Below are 22,042 nucleotides of genomic sequence, written 5' to 3'. Positions count from 1 at the left end.
CCGTTTGAAAGAGACGGTTGTTACCTTCAGCTGCCTTATTTAAAGGAAAGGTGAAAGAAGATAAAGTAAGCAATAAAATTGAAATTGAATTGAAACATTGTTCAAGTCATCTAATGGCAAACTAGAATGAAATCCCAGAGCTGGATTTCCTACAGGAGACTGGAGGTTTTCCACGTGTGCAATGGCCGTATGGGCCATCTCCAGTGCAGCTCCTGCCAGCAAGGGTGCACCGTGTTCTGCTTTATAACCAAAGAGCAGTGTTGTATGGCCTAGAACAACAACTGCTTATGTGATCTTTTTCCCCTGGATGTTGTTTAGCAGTAGGAAAAAAAGTAAAGAAGTTACTCAATACTGTATGATAACTTTTTGTTAAAAAAAAACAAAACAAAACAACAAATATAATGCTCTGTTATGTTCACAATGAGTTACTGATTGCAGTTGAAAACCTGCAGTTCTCCGTGTGAAACTGTACCAAAAGAATTTTTAGTAACACCAAATCATTGTTATTTAGAAAATAAGATTGTATACCATGTATAGATAAAGGGTACATTAAAGTTAGGAGCAGCTTCCTACGTGTATAGCTCTCTATTTAGCCAGCTTGCCTAGCTAAAGATAGCACGCAGTATCGGAGAGACCCGAGCACAGGATTTTACAAGATTCCTCTGAGAATGAGACAAGAATGATTGATTTTATGCCTCATATTAGTATTGTAGTAAAATATAAATCAGTGATAATTAGGAACTGCATAATGCATCACCTGCGTCTGGAGGGACCGGGCGCCTGGACTGGTGGAGGCAGCCGGAGAGGCAGCAGCCAGCTCTGCCTGCTGCTGGGGTCCCGGCGGTGGTACTGCCTGTTCGTATCTTCCTCTTTCAGTCAAAAGTTTATTTATGAAATACATTTTTTCAAATTTTCATCGTAAGTAGAGACAAATTACCATTTACGAAGATATATTTACCAGTGAGCCATTCACGTATTATCTTCTACATATTCTGTGTGTGGGGATGTCCGAGAAGACTTTGTGTATCAGGCAGGTAGTAATTGCATGTGGCTTACACCCCTTAGCTACTTTCTTCCCTATCTCTATACTAAGATCAATTTTATCCCCATCTGGTTGTTTTTATCTTTCCAAACAGCCATAATGTAATTATTTCCTCAGTTTCTTACAAAGTTGGGAATTCTTCCTTTCAAATCAGTTATGATCCCGGTAGCTGCAGAAAGAGCGAGATTCGGGCTGACGTCAGACCCTTAATAAAAAGAGTTGTCGGCTCTGTTGTTCAAGAAGGTGCCATCAGCTCCCCTGGGCTGTGCGTACGCGGGGTGGTTCCTCCGTGCCGAGGAGAACCACGTCACCCCGTGGCGGGGCTGTACCATGTCCCGATGGAGGAAGACTTCAGATTTCAGAGGGCAGCTCGCAGCCCGTGCACTGAACTGGTTGTTTTGAAGCTCTCCAGTCTGATCGTTGCTGTTGGGGGAAAACGAGGTTTTTATCTGTAGTGGAAAAATATAAAGTGGTTTTTCTGACATCCTCTTTTAGAAATTTCAACCGATTAATAATGCATGAATAAGGTTGGAATAACTTACTGACTAGACAGCTTCTGAAACAGGAAAATGCTTTTTGGTGCCACGGGTATTTTTCATTTTTTGCAGTGCCTATTGATCGCGTTTGTACACGGCAGCCACAGAACGCCCTCACCTTTTGAAGCGTTTGCTTTGTGGTTAAACCAAAGAGCTGTGGGTTCTGCTCATCAGCATGGCTGCTGCTTACGTGTGTCCCCCCCCCGAGGGGGACAGTACTGCTGGGACACTGCTGCGGACAGCGGTCCTGCTCCTCGCCGTGTCTGGGTGGGACGAGCCTGGGCTGTGCTCCGCGTCCAGGGGCACCAAGAGACTAACAGGTTTTTGGGATGTTCCCATCCGAGCTCAGCCCGGGCAGGTGGGACGCAGAGGGGTGCCCAGGGGGGAGCACCTGGGGGGATGGACCCCGCTGCCCCTGCTCGCTCTCTGCAAACCAGCATCCTTACATTGGCAGTGGTGCTTGTTACTCAGAACCGAAGTGCAGGTGTTGCCGACAAAGTATAAGCAAGGAAGATGAACATTTGGGGTGAAAAAGACAACCAAAAAAAGGCATGGATGATGAGTCCTTATATCTTCTGAGTGTTGCCATGCTTATTTGTGCAACAGTCCCTGGGCAGTGCCTTTACTGAATTGTTAAATAAATTGAATGCTTTGAAATCTATTGGACTTTGCTTTTTTTCCCTCTCTTTATCTTGAGTTTTGTGCTTTCTATTCTCCACTCCACCAAAGACCTCAGCACTTCTAATAAGCCCTTGTGAGGGGGTTGTTTTCATTTCCAAAGGAGGCCTATCTCCGCTGACAGATGATGAAAAATGTCTGCAGGCAGAATGCTGGAAAAATAGCATTTTTATTCTTTGTGGGCATGCTTCATGTCAGTTCCATTATCCCCGTGTGCACCAAGATGGTCATTGAAGAGATGAGCTGTTAATTCTTGTGCTTGGAGGTAAAGCTATTTTTGATCGACCTTTTTTTTTTTTTTAAAAAAAAAAGCACAGTTCAAAAATATTTGAAATCCGTTTCAGTAAGTTAACAAGCAAAACTGCTGAATCACTGCTGCTCCTTAGCTGCAACTATTAAGTAGAGTTAACTGAAGCACCGTGAGGCGCATACAGATGCCTCCTTCGAAAAGTGTTAAGTGTGCACACTCCTTCTGAAATCACACAAGTGTGACAAGGTGTAGAAGTCTGCAGAGAATTGCAGATTACTGTGGTTTCAAGATCTTGAAAGACAATCTCAGAAGAAGAGTTCTGCTGCAATTTCAAGCAGCCTCATTTGCTTTGCTAGAAGCAAATGAATGTGTGCCCTTGAAGAACAAAAGCTTTTTGGTTTTTTTGTGCTTGATCCAAACCAAGCTCGATTTCATTGAGTGAAACCAGTGGTTCAGAAAAGGCAGGCAAGGATGATTGCAGGTACTGTTTGGCCTCTCTGTGGGGAGAGACTAAATTAAGTAATTTTATTGCTTGGAAAAGCAGTAAGCAAAGAAGGATAACCTGAGGATTTGTAAAGGCATAAATAGGCAGAGAAGGTTGATTAGGGGTTCACTGTGTCTCCCAAGGTAAAAACCGATGAAAATGTGAGCTAGCAAATCCAAAGCAAATAAAAAGGGACACTTTTTTTTTTGCCAACAGTGCTCAGTTAAGTCATGCAGTTCATTATCAAAAAAGATAAAATAGATTTAGAAAGGGACTATGCGATGGCGATCTATTAGCCCCCACCTCCACAAAGGGAAATCTCTGGAAGAATTATTTTAAAACCTGTGTCTTACCTTTTCTGCCATGATCTATCTGTTGTTCTGAGACAGTGTACGTCCTAAACCAGGCAGACCTTTGGCCCTGATCTAGGAAAAGATTTGTCGTCTTGTGATTTAATGGAAGCCTTTCCCAGATGGACGCAAAACAAAGAAAGGTTTTGGGTTTTGGTTTACTGAATTATAATAGTAAAAACTGGAAGAGGCCTGAAGACAATTCATCTAATCAGTTCTGCTGCTGATATTGTTTATTCCTATGTTTTTCATGGTTCTGTTGTAAATTATTTGACAAACAGGTTTTTCTTACTTTGGGGACTGAATCGTCAGCACAGACTTTGCTGTTGGTCAGTAGGCACCTGACCTCCTCTGTCTCATTTATCGCTGGTTTTAGCTGAGACTTCTCTTTGCTCAGTTCCCCACACATACTTCTAACTTTGTCCACCTGTGCTCCAGTTTTTATGCGTTTAGCTCATGAAAATTCTTCTATTTCCTCAGGTGTATCAAGGTACGAGTATAATTCACTAACTTATTTTGTTGCTTGGGTTTCATCTAGGTTTCCTTGAAAAGCTGTAAAAACTCTCTCTTCAGAGGTTTCAAAGCAAATATTTAAAAAAAAAAACCCAACAACAAACAACTGCCCACATATGCTGTGGGTGGTTTAAGTCCAGTTAATTGTGTCCGGTGATGTGGGGAAAGCTTAGGTGACCTGAGATCCACTTCCATCCCTGTTCTTCTCTCATTTTCTTTCTTTCATCTTGCATTTAAACAATGACAAAGTAGACTGTGATTTCAAGTTCATTAATCAATGTGATTTACAGAGGAGAAGAGGAATCTAGGTCTCTGTTTGGTTAAGGTTTTTCACAGTGTGAATTCTTAATATTAAAAGATTGAGCTAATACAATCTTTGTGGAAAGAAGAAATGAGGTGTGTATTTGTCATGCACCTGGCAGCAGTAATGGGATTAACGTGATAGCAGCTATATGCAGCCATCCTTCTCTTTATTTTGTTTACCATTTAAGACGTGTATATCTAGATATGTGTATAAATATATGTATGTGTATATATGTGTGTGAAAGTATTTTTCTCCTGCCTTTTTACTGGGCCCTTGTGTGGATCTCAAGCTTGTCCTCATGTGTCAGGACGGACAGTCGTCTTTCAGAGCTCGGTACATATTGCCCAATACTCATCCATACTGAAAGCAGAAAGGCTTTCTGATGTTAGTTAACCCGAATTATTTGAGCTATGACTATAAGGAGCTTATTTTAAAAAATTACAAAATGACTGAAATAGTTTCTGTCTTCAAGGCACACGTGACAGAGGATCTCTGATTACTAAAGCACAAGCCATCTCGTACTTTTTCAAGGGTACACCAAGGAAATGCCCTGTAGGTAGCATCAAATCTCAGTGGCTCCTCCAGGTATTGGTTCTGCTCATTCCTCATCAGCTGAGGTACCTCTGGGTAAGGACAGAGCTGTGAAAAACATAACCTTTGCAGTTTTGAAATATTTCACTTTCTTCAACTTTCCCTGGCAGTGGAGTATTCCCTTAAGTATTTCAGATATCTAAAAAATAATTGTTTTGGCTTAGCATCATCTCATGTAACTACTATACAGGAAAGACACTTAATGAGCTTTGATGGTTGCTGAGGATTAAGATGGTATTTGTAAATTCACTAAAATATATTCAGGGCTGTGTCAGAGATGCCTTATGAAACATTCATGTTTTTAGAGCTGGCAAAAAGCTGTTAATGGCAGACTGAGACTCATTTCGCTCTGTGAAGGGGAATATGGTCAAGGTAAGTTAGAAATCTTGAGTATGAATCAAAATATGGTATTCTAATTAAGTTCTCACAAAAGTGAATTAATCTGGTATACAAAAATCCATTTTCCCAGTTACTTCAGCCTATAAATCCTCACTGGTTTTTCATATGCCCCCTCTCTCTCACGGGGGGCTAGTTTTGGACCTTGTGTGGGACGCTTGTTTCCAGGTGCCCATGCTGCGGGTGGGGATGCTCACCAGCTCCCCGAATCCTCGTGCTGCTCCCTGCTTGATACCCTCTCATCTCCATCATCCCCCCGACACGGACACACAGAGGGCCCCCTCTTCCTTCTGGAAATGGGCAGATTTCCCGATTTCAAGATTTCTAAACTTGAGTGAATCTTATTTACATTATACAGGCTGTTAGTGCCAAAATATATCAGTGAGCTTAACTGGCAGGAGAGGCTGCCCGATGCCCTTTGCCGGCAGGATAACTGGGCTTGCAGTTCGCCAGTCCTCCCGCGCTGCCGGAGGGATGGTTATACACGGAGATACGCTGGTGAATGAAAGCCTTGAATAATAGCGCTTTTTGGGAAAGATTTCACGCAAAGCAAGTCAAACGCAAACAAGTTCAGGAGGCTGTTGCTGTACATATGGTCAAGAACGCAACCTGTCCCAGTGCTTAGAAACAACATGAAGTGCAGCATGAGACAAAATTGCCAGCACCTATGTCCCTGAAGCTCGGGAAGGTATTGTGCAGTAAATAAAAACTCGATCAAATTTACCGAGGAGTGGAGTGAAAGACCAACACAAGACCCATCAGCAAGGCCAGATCACAGAATGAGGCAGAAATAGCAAAGGACAATGAAGCGTGACATTGAAGTATTGTACAAGTGTACCAGCCAGAGGAAAGCCTGATAAGGAGTGAGGTGGGTTTTTCAACACAAAGGAAAAGCAAATAACAGATGAGTCAAAGTTTTTTGTTTCCTGTTTGTTTTTAGTATTCACTAAAACTTTTGACTTACCAGCAGCAGAAGCACTCCCAAAGTGTTTATGGATCAGACATGCTAATAAGCTTATTGATAGACAGCCAGGTAATAGGTTTAAATACATCTCTCAGCTTCTTCCACACTGGCTTCAAGGATCGTGGCTATCCCCGAGTCCCCCCTCAGGTCCCCATTACAATTGCAAGTTAATTAAAATACGAGCCTGGAGGTGAGTTCAAGTACTTCGAAACGTGACAGCACTGTTTTACCTGTGGGTCTGGGCTGGAAGAGCTGCTCCTGATGGGGACGTGCAGCTTGCGGTGGGGGGAATCAGCTCTTTCCATCGGGGGGAAAAATCTGGAAGCAACAGGGTTTGGAAAACCTTAGACCTCTCCCAGTTGGAGGATTTGCATAATTTTTTGCAACATTTGGGCAGCCCCTGCTTGTGAAGACCGGTCTTTCCCTTACCACTGCAGAGGGATGGAGTTGTTATTCACTGCTGAGTCATTTAAAGTCAATGATCTTCACAATGCTATTGAAAAGAAGGATAAAAGCTATGTAGAAAAGGTGTTTTGGACAGTAAATTCTAAGTGATATTTTTGAAGATGTACTCTGTAAGAAAATTGCTTGCTATGCTCATTTTAGCTTATGAACACCAGCACAGGTGGAGTAATTCATAATCAGCAGCGTGCATGCACTGATTGTTGCCTCTTTTACCATTCATACATTCTGAATACTTAAGAAACAGTTTGGGTTTTTTTTTTATCCTCTAGATGAAGGGATTCTGTGTTATGTTTATGTTCTCTGATTGAAGAGTGGGTGTATATATATGTTTTACATAAAGATTTTGGTATGGAAACTTGAATTCAAATTTGGTAGTTCATAAAATATTCTGAACAGTTTGGTTTGAAGTATGCTGTACTAATGAAGTATGCTGTACTTCCTAGAAAGAGGGTAAAGCAGAACACAAAAATTTGGTGAAATGACAATACCAATATTTGGAAAAAAATAGAATTGTTTTGTTTGCTTTGGATAAGTAATAGGTCATTCAGTAGAAACTTCTATAGTGGCTTTGTGCATTTAGAAAGACAACTTTGATGACATACCTGGTGTTAGAAAGCTTTTGACACCATCTCTAGATTCTCAAATCTATTCAGCGCTAGCAAAAATTCAATTTGCTATGAAAAGTTTGGTCAAATTGAGTATTTGCAAAAGATCTTAATTCGCTAAATATTCCTGCCATCTCTGGTGCTGTGATGTTTACTTGGTTCCTCTTTTAGTATTGTACATATTGTTTGGAAAATGGAAAGTGTTATTTTTCCTAACTTGAATATGGTTGGATTGTTGTGTGCTTTGCATCCGCTGGTTTGAGACCTGGGTTGAGGACTGTTTCTTAGAGTCTCTGGGCTGAAAACGTGTTAATTCAAATCTGGGAGAGAAAAATGCAAGAAGAGATGGTCCTGGGTATGGATTCAAGTTACATCTCTGAAAATGTTAGTGTATATGTGGTTGTTAATTCGTAAACTGTGTGCATCTTCTCTAAAGATTTAATAAGTTGAGGTTGCTGCATTTTAACCATAGCAGAATTAAATCTGTTTCTCCATCACAGATATGTGTAAGCTATGACTGAAGTGTAATCTGATAATACTTCGCTTTGAATAAAACTGTGAGAGTGGAAAGGCTGTTAGGGAAATTTCTAATTAGTTTTATAATAAACTTCAGGACAGGAAAATCTCTTTGAAATTCTATCTTGATGGACCTTCGTAAACAATAGAAGAACACAGAATCTTGTAACGAAAATTGGTTTTGCAGGTGAAGGAATATGTAACTCATGCTTTCAAGCAGAATAACACAAGTTTTCAGGCTGAATTTGGACTGAGTCCCTGTGGTGGAACACTGCAAAAGAGCTGGGCTAATGAATTTACAGTGAGTTTACACTGGAGCATAACATCCTCTACAGCTGCGTTCCTATTATTTGGGCTTAGAATATGAAACCCTTCACTGTTGGTATTCCACACATTTTAGGGAGATACAATTTTGATATTTGGCTTTGATACAAGGAGAGGCAGCAAATTTACTGTCGTAATAATGACTCTGCTAATAATGGGTTGCTAAATTCTTGTTGTTTTTTTTTCCCCTAAATAATTTGTTTCTGATTTCTACAGGAGAAAATTGTCACTAAGATATTTTTAGCCAATCCCAAAGTATTTCAGCAGAAAATAAAAACATTTTGGTATGCCGCCTTACTATTTCAGAGGCGTTTAGTTTGGGTGCCTCATTGTGCTCTGCCTCTTGGTGCGACTCCAGCTTTTATGCCACGTAGCAGGTTATGGCACGAGATGCCCGGAGCCCCCCTCTCCCGGAGCCCCCCTCTCCCGGAGCCCCTCTCCCTGCCCGCGCCGGGCTGCAGTGAGTCCATCTGAATGTGCACCGTATGGCTCCCTGCCCGGGCAGGGAGATGATGTATGTGCTGATGCTGTATTACGGAGAGGTGGTCCTGGTTTTCTGGATAGTGTCTGTAAGGTCCTTGGAGCTAGTACAGACCCTTAAATACAGCTTTGGAGGCAGAAAAAACCCCAAAGAATTCCTCTTTGCTTCCGAAAGATGATCAGACTGAAGGATGGAGCAAGGACAAACTTCCTTCTCCTTCTCATGACTCCTTTTCCTCCTCAGAGACATTCATCCCTTTTTTGAAGAATTCCTTCCTTTCCATTTATGTTGTATTTCTCGGGGCGAAGGACATCGGCCCAGCTCCTTTCTGTGGTGCTTACCTGTTTTTCCAGGGTTTCAGCAGTCGCGCTGACTCTTTGCCTGCTCCCTGCTGCTATTTAGATAAATTCGTGCCCTCTGCCTCTTCCAGCAAAAAGGAGGCAGAACTTATTTCCATAAACAACATTTGCAGCTTGAGGGACTGGCTCTTCCAATTGCAGTCTCTGAGGAGTATCATCGCTTCTCCAGAAAGTGATGATATACCAGAGTTTAATTACCAGCCATTAATCCCAAATATTTTATGTTCGTATTGCGCATTACATAAATATACCTTATGAAATGTTCCGAGAGGAATTTAATAGCATATATAGTTGTGTGTGTACGTGCGCCGTGCAGGTTTCCAAGCAATTCTGTGGGTGAAGCGTAGCTGCGGAGAGGTGCAGCTAAAAGCACGGCACGGCTGCGTTCTTCTCATGCCTTATTTCTTTCCGGTGGTACTTCTAACTGGTTTTGACCGCGAGATGTATGCTCTAAGATAAAATTCTGCCTATTGGGGAACATATATGGCAGTGTAGTCATGAATTCCTTTCCCAAAGCCAGGTGAGAGGAATCAGCAGCTCTGCTTAGACATGATGAAAGGTGTCTAATAGCATCTCAAGCACGGCTTTAGTGCTGGTGCCGGTACCGCAGCCTGTTTCGCTCCCGGGAGGATGCTGCTGACCCCAATACACGTTAACCACGGAGCCTGTCATCCTTCGGAAGTCATGTTGGACGCAGAGGGCTTCAGAGTCACCGCATTTAAGATTTAAGCATCTCTCTGATAGCAATTTCATCGTCGCATGTAATCACAGAGAAAGCTAATAATTTCTTCCTGTTGCAGCATATATAAAGGTGCTACTTCTGATCAAAGGGAAGGATTAAAAAAAAAAATCAGATAATACTATAAAATGTTCTTTGCTCAAGTGAAGCGTAAACTAGAAACTGCAGAAACAAAATTTCTGTGCCCAGAGTCTGTAATATTTATTTTTAAAAAGCCTTTTATGTACATTTCTGCTAGGTTGTTCTAGCAAGCCCTGATGTCTGATTTCAAGTCACTTAGTCTACTTCCTGTGCATTTTGTAGAAAAGGGTTTATTCTTCTAGCATTTTAATTTTTTGGTTGCAAAAATAAATGATTTAATTACTCTTCAGCTAGTAGAGAAGCCTTCCTGAGTGACAGTCTTTCAAGAATATTAAGCATCAAATGTTTCAAAGTAATTTTGATACTAAAGATGCAAAATGAATGTGATAGCAGAAAAATAAAACCAAGATCCCTTCGTTAAGATAAAATGGTAATGTTGGAATATGGCATAGAAGTCGACAGCTCGAAAGGCACCGTGAGCGTCGATTACTGCCCAGTGCGGTCTGGGCGGTCCCAGTTAATCAATATTAATTAATCGGCCTCAGTCAAGAGGCTGATTTAAAGTATGGATGTAAAATTAGTTAAAAATTCAGGTATTTCTCGTTCTGTTGATTGATACAATGTCTAAGAAGTAGCTGGGAGGGGAATTGGCCTCTTCTGCTTAGCTGCTCACTGAGATTGGAGAAGGAGACTGATGATGATTCTGTCATCTTCTGGTGGGCTTTTGCCTTAGAATAATGATTATAATTATTTGTATACGTGGGATGTTTCCTTTCTTTTCATATACTGTTTCCTAAGAAGGCAGTCTGTGTCCTGTTTATTTTTGTGTGCTTGTATGAGATGGTACTATAATTTTCCTTAAAATTCAAAATTGACGGTACAAATATTTCTCAAAACTTGTCTCCAATAATACCTAAAAGATACTCTGTCAGGGTTGGGATACTATATTTTTCAGAATGGATTTTTTTTTTTGTCACTGAAGGTTGATTGATTTATTTACTTACAGGGGTGGGATTATGCTATCATATGGCTGGTAGTTAAAACTAAATAAAAAATAAAAGAAGTTGGTTAAAATTAGTTTAACATACATGTTCTTCAAATATTTTCAATAGCTATAAAAGTGTTTTCCAAACCTTTTCTGACTGCAGAATCTCATGGAGAATCTGGCGCTATGCTTTGTAATCCTGGTATAAATCTCTTGAGAACAGTCATTTACTGTCATTGTGATTACACCCCAAAGCTGCAAGTGAACAAATCTGGGGTTTTTAATCATCTTAGAAAGGATCTAGATATAAATTCAGATCCAGATAGAGATAAAACCTCACAGTGGAGCATGGAGAAAATTGTGATGTGTTATTACTTTTTTTTAACATTCCTTGCTGAATGCCAAGAGTTGGCGAGGAATAAAACCGCCGCCCGCGTACTAAAAGTTGGCCTTTCGCTCTCTTGTGTTACAGCTGTTATTTCTCGAAACCAAGAAGGTCCTGGAGAGATGGGAAAGGCTGTGCTCATCCCGAAGGATGACCAGGAGAAGATGAAAGAGCTGTTCAAAATCAACCAGTTTAACCTGATGGCCAGTGACTTGATTGCCCTGAACCGAAGTCTGCCCGATGTGAGGTTAGACGGGTGAGTCCCGGCGGCGCCGCGCGGCTCGGTGCCATCAGCAGCGCACGGGCTGCGCCCGCCTCCGCCCCGCTTCAAGGCGCGAGGTACAGCGCGTCCCGAGGGTAATTAGCGGGCGTTATTAGCAGCGGTTGCCTAAGGAAGCCATTTGAAAACGCCAGGGTTTACCGCTTCTAGATTTGGCTTCTAATGCAGGCTTTCTTAGGAGAAGAGGTACTGCATACAGACATTATTATCCTGTGCAATTTGTTTTGTGAACAGCTGAAAACTGTCAACTTGGAGCTATCAGTTTACATTGCAGCACGTAACAAAATGCCCTCAGGTATGTCTTATCACCTGGAATAATTTAAATATTTATTCTTCAGCGAAAGCTTTATTTCTGACGTTTTAAAATGATAAAAACATCAATGTCTACTTTATAAATTTTCATAATTATGCTGTCGGCATTTAAAAATTGACATTTTAATGCTGATAAAGAGAAGATGCTACCAATACCAAAATTACATGCAGGATGTAGTTTTCTTTTAGTTTTATCCATAGACATTTCTGGAATAATCAGACTTTTACAGAGCATCTTTCAAAATGTTTTGCAACAATATCAAAACTGAAGGGAGTTTTGTGGTCGGGGTTTTTTGGAGGTTTGTTTTGTTTTTAAGACTAGTGACTTATAATCATTATTTTTGAGTGAAGCCTGAAGTTTGTGTGGTGACTTTGAGACTGTGGAATAGCTTGGGGGAGAGTTTCACCAACTCCACTGAGTTATTTTTAATGGAATTTACAGATTAATTTTTCCAGTCACAACAGTGGGCTTCTGTTTGCACATGCATTTGATGTGAAAGTACAAATGTGCATGTTTATCTCCATTTAAATAGGAATTCCAATTGCTATCTAAAGATCCTGTAACAAGTTATGGTACTTAAAAAAAACCAAACGTCTGGGTCTGTTGTATACGTTATTTTCAGCACTCAGAGGATTTCCTCCTGTCTCCCAGTAGCAGTGTTAAAGCTAGCTGATGGAGTAGGCTATCAAGCCCATTTTATTTAACTTGAAACTTTTGCATAAAGGGAGATTGCCCTAAGAATCTTTAACTGAAATTGCATGCACGGGGGATTATCCAAACTTACATGCTTTTGGAAGTAAATTTTTAGAGGCGGGAATTCTTTTTTTCCCCACTTAATTTTTGTAGAAACCTAGTGTTGATTGAATTTTGTCTTTTTCCAATTCAGTTTTTTTAACCCGTTCTCCTTCAGCTTCATAAGTGATCCGATTCTTATAACAAATAAAAATTTAGATAAATATAAGCATAGCTAAACATAGACAAGTGGTCAGATCTTCTAAAATCTCCTATTACTTCTGCTTTTTAAACTGAATTGTCACTTAGCTGGAATTCTGCTTATTATGCTTTGTTTGAAATTAAATTCTTCAGGTTCCCATGAAATTTAAAATCCAATAAATACTTTGCTCCCTGGATTTTGTTTGTAAATGCCTGCAAATAATAGAAGTAGAAGCGCTACTTTAACAATAGAGCTTGTTCACAAACAGCGTTAGGTGATGCTTCTCCACGGCATGATCATTTGTAATTTGGTGATGCCAAGTTTCCGTAAAACACCGCCTCAGATCAAAAGACGTATTTCACGAAACGGGAGCATTGGAAAAGCTTTGTTGCTTATTGCTTGCGCTTTTCGAGGGTAGCCACGACGAGCTGGTGGAGCTGGCTTCGGCGTTGAAATGATTCCGGCAGGCACGGGGCATCTTGCAGACTGTCTGGGAAGCGAGGAGGATGCGGTGCACTGCTGGGCTGGGTTCTCCCTTGCTGCTACCTGATTGCTTTCTTCCAGCGGGATGCTCCTGGCAGGTGACCCAGCTTAGATTTAAACTACCCAAGTAGCAGTCGATTCAGTGCTGCGTGCTCCCCTCTCATGTAGCCTTTGCAGCCCACAAAGAAACAAGACCCGAGTGCTGGGCACACCAAAAGAAGGGGGGCACTTGCCAAGCCTCTCGGTCTGTCCTGGAAAGCTTTGTCTTTTCCCTGGGAGCAAGCGTTGAAAAGAAAGCGCGTATTGGAAAAACAGGTAAAATGTTTAACTTGATGAATAGTTCTGCTCAGTCTAAGGGAGATGAGCTGTTTAATACTGAGAGAAATCTGTCTAAATGCATTTTCCTGATGGAAAGAAGTTTTGTGTTCTTTGTTGAAAGGATGGAAAGTATTATGGGATTTAGAAAAAAAAAGAAATTTATTTTCTCATTTTCCTCTTCAGACAGATGCTTTCTGTACGTGTTCTCTCTTCAGGGAGTGTTAAATTGTCCTGAAAGCCAATTTATAATGCTTTGCTGTTAAAGAAGAATGTGATTTTATGGTTAATATATTTAGCGTATGACAGAAAGGCATATTGTTATTGACATGGGGGACAGAGGCATGCAGTTTGCGCTGGGTGTCCAACTCACTGGGCCTTTCACATTATAAATGCAAGCTTTTCTTTCAGAGGCCAGGAAGTTTTCTGTGGCAAAATTAGGTGAATAGAAGAAAAGAAAATAAAAAATGTTCTTCCTGGACATGCTGTCTAGTGGGAAATTCATAATAACCTGTGTAGCTGTGGATACTGCTGTGTTACGAGCAATCATGAGCTGATGAAAAGACCAGCGTTATCAAGGTGTGGATGTACTAAATCAGTCTGTTGGCTGTGAAGCAGCCGCCCTACACGCAGCAGAAAACTCGAGGCCAGAGAGACAAAACTTTGCTGGAAGATCGTCGGGGTAAGATTGACTAATTGCAGGGCAATAGCAGAAGGGGAGCAGGACGAGGGCAGGCTGTGTCTGCAGCGGGGAAGCGGCTGGGGCAGCGCTCGGGGACGGGATCAGCCCCGTGGAGCTCTGCATCGCCACGGAGTTATTTGCAGATTGTGCGCTGGGACACGGCCAAGCTGTTCTCCATCTCTGTAATGATGCCGGGGGATTAAAAGAGTGAAGGGCATTTATACGGGACTAATTAACTCTTGGCAAGACTTGACCTTTTTATTGTATCTATCACATGTCAACACTTCGCTGCGTGTAAGTGGCGTTTTCGCGTTTCTCTGAACGTATGCCACGCCATTAAGTCGCAGTCTCCGTTCTGGCTGCCTGCGCAAGCCGTTAGAAGGGTTCATGTGCCGTCGGGGTCGTGCGGGGGTCTGCGGGGGCGGAGGGGAGTCACAGCTACTGGCAGCAGTCCTGAGCACTGCTCCGCTTCTCTGTCTTGTACGAGATGTCCCTGACAGATGCAGCGACTTTCAGTCTTGGGCTGGTTTAAGACTGAGATGTAGGAAAAGCCGCTGAATGCCTTTTTCTCTGTGATGTCCTCTTCCCGCTCCCGGTGGTGTCAGGTATAGGCTTAAAGCAGAAGACGATGTGTCCGACTTCCCACCCAGTCTTCAATGAAAATAAAACCTCAGCTTACCCATTTGTCCTGTGTTTAGAAGGTTTTATGATTTCCAACTGTGGTTTAACCCTCAATGCAAAGTGTCATCTCCTGGTGAGATTTGCCACTGCCTTTATCTCTCTACGAGAATTATTTAGATTTGTGCATTCTAATATTATGTCCATGTAGCAAATGAATCTCTATAAATAGAAGTAAGAATTCTGATAAGAAACAAACAGCCCAAGAAAAAGAAGAGTCTGGTTGTAATTTCTCATTCTAGAAATTATTCTTCAGTTATGCTACAGCACATTTATTGGCAAAGTCATTGGGAAGAGGGCAGTGAAAGGGAAGCAGTACACTGACATGCTAGCTTTTTCATTGTTGTGGGGGGTGTATATGTATTTTATATATGTATTTCACGTGTATTTTATATATATAAAATTAACCCATTCCCATTCTGTTCCTGTATGGCCTTCTTCATTCCTTTTCCCTCTTCGGTCCTCGCTGTACTTTTTATGGGCAATTTTATCCCGTCCTCTTGCCGTGGGTGTCCAGGTTTCTCGTGCTTTGCCAAGGCTGCCGCTGTCTACACAGCCCTTTGGGAGACTCCTTCTGGGAGTCGATCTGCAGCGTACAGGCGTGGAGTAAGGATCAAAGATGCTCGTCAGCCCTTTCCGCTCTCCTCCGCAGCTTGGCACTCGTACCCCGCAGCGGCAGATAGTACCGGGGCTCTCGCTGTTTGGGATCGTTGCTGCTGTGGTGCCTCCAGATGATCAAAGCAGTGCTGTGGGAAATGGAGGGGGGAGGGTGTGTAGGTGTCATAAGAGTCTAAATAAGAAACACATATTTAAGAGGGAAAAAAAAAATCTGAGGGAATCTTAATTTTTTTCACATTAGCAGATGAAAGAGCTCCTGAAACCTTTTATGACTCGCTGTTTCTGATTAAATGTTTGATGACTGTGAGCTAATTCTGGATTTACATTGCAACCACAGTACTTGTGCTTGTAAGATGAGGGAGACTTTTTCCCTAAGGAAAAATGTTAGATTTCTTAAAAAAAGCTTCATTTTATGAGTTGCAGGAAGACAGGGAAGGCTGGGTTGGTTGCTGGCTAATGAGAAATTCCCTTTACAGTTTTGTGAAATAAGGCTTCTATCTCTTGTCTCGTCCTTCTCCCAAACAGGGATGTTTGTGCGTAGACCTGATGTGATGTCCTGACTTCCATGAGGTCAACGGGAGTTTGCTCTGACTTCTGTAGGAATGAGTTCTCTCACCAGGAGACCACAAAATCCACCTCCCGTGTGCTGTCACGAAACAGTACGGCTGAATCCCATTGCATCGCTGCTCCTGGCTTGATATTGTAATTCCAGCTAATGAATGAGACTGTCACACTAAGTTTAACTTGCTTCCCGTGACGTCTAGTGTTGTCTACCAAAGAATGTCCCTCGATTGCCTGAGTTCTGTTGGTAATGGCCAACTTGAAGATTTTAATCAGTGTCAGGTCTAATTTGAAGTAGCTATTGATTAAACCTTAAACCCAATTTAGTTCAACATAGAAATGTTTAATTTTATTTCTAAGTATTTTCTCTGGCAAGGGAAGAAATCCATCTTCAGTCTTTTCTGGATGAGTAAGGTTGCAAGTGCTATTCTACAAATTGCTAAACCATTATAATTGGATTTTCTTACTGAAATTTAGGTTGACCTTTGTGTGTGTCTGTATGTGCTTATGAGCACACATTTCTGATCAGAAACAAACTCGCGTTACGATTTTCTAAATAGTAATTGTGGCTTGAACTCAGTGCCACAGTTTTGTGTTGGCTTCTTCAAAGCAAAAACCTTGACAGGTGGTCCCAGGATGGGGGAGAAAGGCTCTGGAAGAAGTAGTGTAGAAGCGGCAGTCGCTGCCTGTGAATATTTCCTTTGTGAAACATCTGTGAAAATCCTTCAGTGCCGCGAGCTCCGTGTTACAGGGCAGGAAGCTTTGATTAGATTTTTTTTTTTTTTTTTTTTGGCGAGACCACTATTTGTTCTTCATGCAATTTAGCCCTCATAAGGGAGAATAAATTGTTTTATTTTGTGATGTTCACATCTAATCTGTTTGTCTTGCACCAGAAAGTGTTGTATTAGTTCTTTTTCCAGCTCTAAGTCGTGGTGGATAAAGTACGTAAGATTCCTTCGTTGCCAGGTTTATCTGCTTACAGCTTCATATAATTAAAAGCTAATTTATTTTTTAAGATTTTACTGTGTATATACAGCTACGCATAGAGAAACTATAAACCACCCATGAACAAGAAGGCTCAGGGAGAAATCAGTAATTAGTTTTGGCTAGAAATTACTTTGAAATGACAGTTTAGAAATTATTCTACCTTGTTTGGGGGGGGGAATCACCCAGGGTGACTGCCAGTGGGGAAAGAAAGTACATACAGGTAATCTGTGTAAGATCAAAGCCAATTCCCAATGTATAAATTAGCTAAAGACTGTTAAGATTAAAAAAAGAAAAGTAGTTCTCCAGCAATGAGAAAAATGTGTTCATGAGTCAACAGATGGCTTCTAAACTGGTTTCGTGAGTCTTCCATCTGTACTTTCATAAAACAAAAGGAACAATTAAAATTTGTGGCTATTTCCCCTTTGCTGCTGTTTCTCCCGTAAAAGCTGGGGTTTGATTCCCTTCTCGCGGTCAGCGCTGTTGTGACCGTGTGATGCCGGTCCCAGTTCACGCTGCTCGCTGGAGCAGAGGCAGGACCTGTCTTGGGAGTGTGCCTCAACTCCAGTTAGCTTGGCTAGGCTCAGGAAGGGAGAGGAGGTCTTTTGGTCTTACTTCCAGATAACCCTAAGTTGGCATTTGCAAAACGTGTCCTCGCTGTGGAGCATCTTGGTGTATTTTGGGAAAATCCACTTACCTTTTCTAACCATTTAGTAGCTGGTGTTTCTAAAGGCAGCTATAATGAACCTCACCAGGTTCTTTATTCATTACTTGTGCTGTGGCCGTGCGCATTGGAAGCCTAATGAGGTGCAGCTGTAACTCAAGAAATGCTCATAGCCCTTTCGTTACTAGCTTGCCGTTTTACTAACTTCTTTCTAATTGTCGAACTCTCGATTTCCCCCTTTGCCAAAGCAATAGCAACTGCCACGAGATTCTTACATGCAAGGTTGCTCCTAAAATTAACAATTTGCTGCTGTCCTAGCTTTGATAGAGGGTAATCGATGCAGGGAAACCTCTGGTCTCTGCTGGCGCTCGAGAGCTGTTGGAGCCTGTCTGCCCAGGTGGGCTTTGGGTCGCTCCCAGGAGCCACGGGCAAGGCAGAGCAGCAGTCTGCTTTGCTTTACACTGTTACTGTTCAGCAAAAAATGCTGGTTCTTCACATTAATTTATCGGATTGGCAGTTAGTTATTTGTGCTCTTAACTAGGAATGAGCAAAGCATAGGTAGGAATGTTATCTATACGTGTGTGTGTGCCAAGTGAAGCCTGCTGCATGTGACAGAGCCGCCGCGGGTACAAAGGGAGGATTTTTGATTCAAACAACCATCAGCAAAGCACCCATGCGTAAGAAGAGAAGAAAATGTGAATACTCACTAGAGGTATATTTATACAACTCATTTAGATGGAATCGGCTTACTCTTGTGAATCTGAAAATGGATTAAACTTCTCTACGTCTGGAGGTGTACCAAAGGAGCAGAAAAGCTGCTAGAGAGAAGGGATTGCATCTGGAGGTTGTGTAAGTGGTTTTGGCTGTTGACCTATTTAGTTCTTTATACTTAGCACTGGCATTTATTTGTAGACACGAATGTAGACATTCGTACACATGAATCTTTGAAGACGTCCTTTATTCAGAGAACTTCCAAAGACTTTGATTTCCAGAAAGATAAACCTACTTCTTGTTGACACGTTGTTTCACGTGGACTGCAGTCTGCTTTGGAGTAGGGCAGTTAATGTGAGGAGATACGATTGTAAAATAGAAGTCGGCTCCTTCCTTAGTGTTAAAATAATAGAAAACCAGTTCCTGGCAGCACTGCTGTCAGCTTGGGATAGTGGCCTTACTAGAGAGGGCCCCCAAAATATCACTCTACTAAGTATAAAGGGTTATTTTATTTGTAGAAAAATTGATCTAAAGAAGAGATTTTTATTTCCATTATTTATGGCTTCAAGTGGCTTTGAATACTAGTAAATGCTTAAACAGTTCGTATAAAAGAAAGGAGAATCCCAGTGTTGCTTGGCAGGTATTGTTCTCATTTTTTTTTTTCCTAGTAATGAATTTGCAGGCTGTCTTGGAAGTCAGCCCTGATGGGACCTTGTCTCCTTCCCATCGTATCTTCTCCCAGAGAGTCTGCAGGGCAGCTGGCAGGCAGCTTTTCCCCCACACCTTTGAAAATGGAGATGGTGAGGGTCCTTAATTGAAGATTTTGATTGGCATGGCTTATCTTTTAAAAATACATGGCTATTTCACATTTTTGAAGTACGTCAAGGCTATCCACATTGCAAGGATAAGCACCTTCCTAGTTTTCCTGTAAATACCCTAAATAATGTAACAGTGATAAGTTAAACTGGGAGGTATTTAGCCTTCATGTGGTATGTGCTTTGGGAAAATATGTAGTATTTTCTAAAAGATGCAAATTTCTCGTAAATCAGTTTTTTATCAGTTCTGCGTTTCTTTCAGCAGCTCGTCCCAGGGCAGTTCCCCCGTGTACCCGCAGGCTGATCCCGACCCTCGCTGGCAGCAGGGTCCACCCCGTGAAGTGGCTGTAACTCAATTTTCTGATTTAATAGCGCAAGGCTGTTCGAGCATGAAATTGCTTCCTTCGTGTAGAGCCGTCCCCTTTGCCTGGCAAGTCAAGGCTCAGAAGCGGGTGGTTACTGCGATTGCTGCTGTTGGCTCAACCAGTTGTTGTGAGGAACAAAGTTCAGCTTTCATACGTGCCTGTAAGGGGAATGTGGGAATGAGTCTATAGATTCAATTGAGAAGTGAGAAGAGCCTGCAAAATTGTATTCCGCAGCAAGAAACAAACTGATCAGTTTCTTTAATAAAACAAGAGTCCTTAATGATTAAACCATGTTGTTACCCTTTTTTTTTGTTGTTGTTTTGTTTTTTTAAAGAGAATGGACAGTGAGACAAGCAAATGCCATCTCGGCCATGCAGCCTGTCAGATGATGCTTCTGCAGCCAGGTCATCAATACAAGCTCATTTCTGCCGGCAGTGAGCAGTAAGCATGGGCAGTCAAAGCATTAAAGAACCTCGGTTCAGTTTTTATCAGCAGGTATGTAGAGGGCTTTGGCATCGCAGGGTGCCTCCTATTAACTTCAAGCAGAAATGAAGACCAGTTGAAAGCATCTGTCCGAGGCAGTCCTGGCCCTGCAGAAGAAGCTCTGGCCACCACCCAGGTGGGCTTCTCTTCTGCTCTATCTGGTCATGGTGGATGTTACACTGGGCAACTTCTGTTTTGGGGTATCTGTCCCACTCTGCTGGCAGTGTGGTCTTGTTTTTTGAAACTGCTTGTGGCGCGTAGAGAAAATTTGTTGCAAAGGGGTAATCTGAAATAGTTGTGAGAATGTCAGGAAATAAGCCTGTACAGGAAATTCATGCTCCTGTTTTATGTCTTCCCTGATGGAAGCTGTCCTTCACCTTGGTTATGTGCATTCATTCAGAGAAATCGGCTACTCTCTACCTTATCCCATAAACTCCATTAGAATTTTATGCATTATTGTTGCAAGTAACAACGCAATTTAAAAAAGTCATTTCCCAGTAATTTATGTGGTAGTGTGTGCAGGCTGGAAAAAGCCGTTTGAATTCTGAAATCTGTATTTGGAGAATTCCAGAAGTCTGCTGACTTACTGCTCTTGACTTGCTTTATAGTACAGTACTAATCCTGGCGAAGGTACAGGGTGCGCTGACCGGCCGTTCGTTCAGAGGGGGGGATGTGGGGGATGGCAGCACAGGAGCAGTGAGGTGCAGAATTCCACCCCTTAGCTGGGCGCTCCAGAGCTGCCTGAAAACAGAAGCATGTGAAAATGACTACTTTGTTTCTTATATCCTTTATTGCAGATATGAGTAAGACATTTGGGGATTCAAAGTTAATACTTGTTAACATATTTTGAAAAATATTTTAGCAAGTAGGGGAAGTTTAGGTTATCTCGGCGAATTTCAAGGAAGATCCAGCAGTGATATAATAAAAAATGGAACAACGTTAATGATTAATGATAAAAAGCCATCCAAGAAAGCCTTATCAGATCTGATCTGTAATTTCCATTACAGATCTTTGATTTTTACTGGAAAAAGTGGAGAAAGTACAAAGGGGCCTCTAGTATTGTCCTCTGAAAAAGAAGTAGCCCTCTCTATGCTATGTTGTTTGCTTTTAATAATACAGTGCTGTATTATTGCGTTCTTCATCAAACATGAAAGGAACTTTGAGATTTAGTAAATGACTGCTGAAGTAACTTCTAAAATATTAAAATGGAGCTTGGGGTTGAACATCCCCAAGGAAGACTTGATATTCAAGGGTATGCCCAAAGCTTCGTGATAGCTGAAGGTGTGAGTGAAGGGTCTTTGCTCCCACAAGCTGCAAACCTGTTTATAGTCTGTAATGAAACGCCAAAGAACAATTTTCCTAAGGTATTTTCACATCCATCATCTGCTGGATAGAAGAATTGGTTAGCTTTGGAGTATTTTGGTACAGTAAAATTCAGTAAGACAATGTAGATGCAGTTCTGGCACAGTTCTACTTTCCTCTAAGTGAAATAAATTCCTGTTCAATTATTTTCTATTTACCTTTCATTTGCATAAATTTCAGTTTAAAATATGAACTGGTGCGATTTATGCAAGTTTATTAAAGTAGTGTTTAAAGCTGTGTGCATTGAAATGCTGGAGCAGAATCTCTCGGGGTAATGCGTTATTTCTCTGGGTTGAGAGTGAGGGTTCTTCATAGAGCTGTCGGACACAGCCTCGTCCGCAGCTCCTGCAGAGCCGGGAGTTGCCGGGGGTTGTGGCAAAGGGGAGGCACAACACATCAAGCTTAAATTAATGCTGTTCTGGCAGGGAACTCGAACACTCAAACAGTCATTTCTTCTGTTCATAATACCGTACCATATATTTCATTTTCGCGCTTTCAATTTCCCTAAGTAACTTACAGGTTTTATTTAAGCTAAATAGGAGGAGACCATTTCAGGCAATAGGATTCCCATAGTACAAGGGTTATCACTTACTCTAGAAATAAATTATTGCTTACTGGGGGTAGTTAACTTACACTCCAACGTGTGATCTTTAGAAAGCAAAACCAAAACGCAAAAACGAGCAGTGGTGATCTGCACCTCCAACGTGTGATCTTTAGAAAGCAAAACGAAAACCCAAAAACGAGCA

The 22,042-nt window shown here is 41.7% G+C and overlaps 1 protein-coding gene across 1 annotated transcript in view; it reads left to right on the top strand.

Moving 5' to 3' along the window:
- The window catches only part of LOC104078533 (polypeptide N-acetylgalactosaminyltransferase 13-like), a gene marked incomplete at its 3' end in the record, with an annotated part of 49,589 nt that overhangs the window by 5,470 nt on the left and 22,077 nt on the right, over nucleotides 1–22,042 (top strand). Inside the window, 1 exon segment of the mRNA XM_009580201.1 lies at nucleotides 11,136–11,304. Within this exon segment, the coding sequence (XP_009578496.1) occupies nucleotides 11,136–11,304 (169 nt within the window).

Source organism: Fulmarus glacialis, unplaced genomic scaffold (assembly GCF_000690835.1).
Source record: "Fulmarus glacialis isolate BGI_N327 unplaced genomic scaffold, ASM69083v1 scaffold17136, whole genome shotgun sequence".
Taxonomy (NCBI): Eukaryota; Metazoa; Chordata; class Aves; order Procellariiformes; family Procellariidae; genus Fulmarus; species Fulmarus glacialis.
This window is presented reverse-complemented; position numbering and strand designations above follow the sequence as displayed.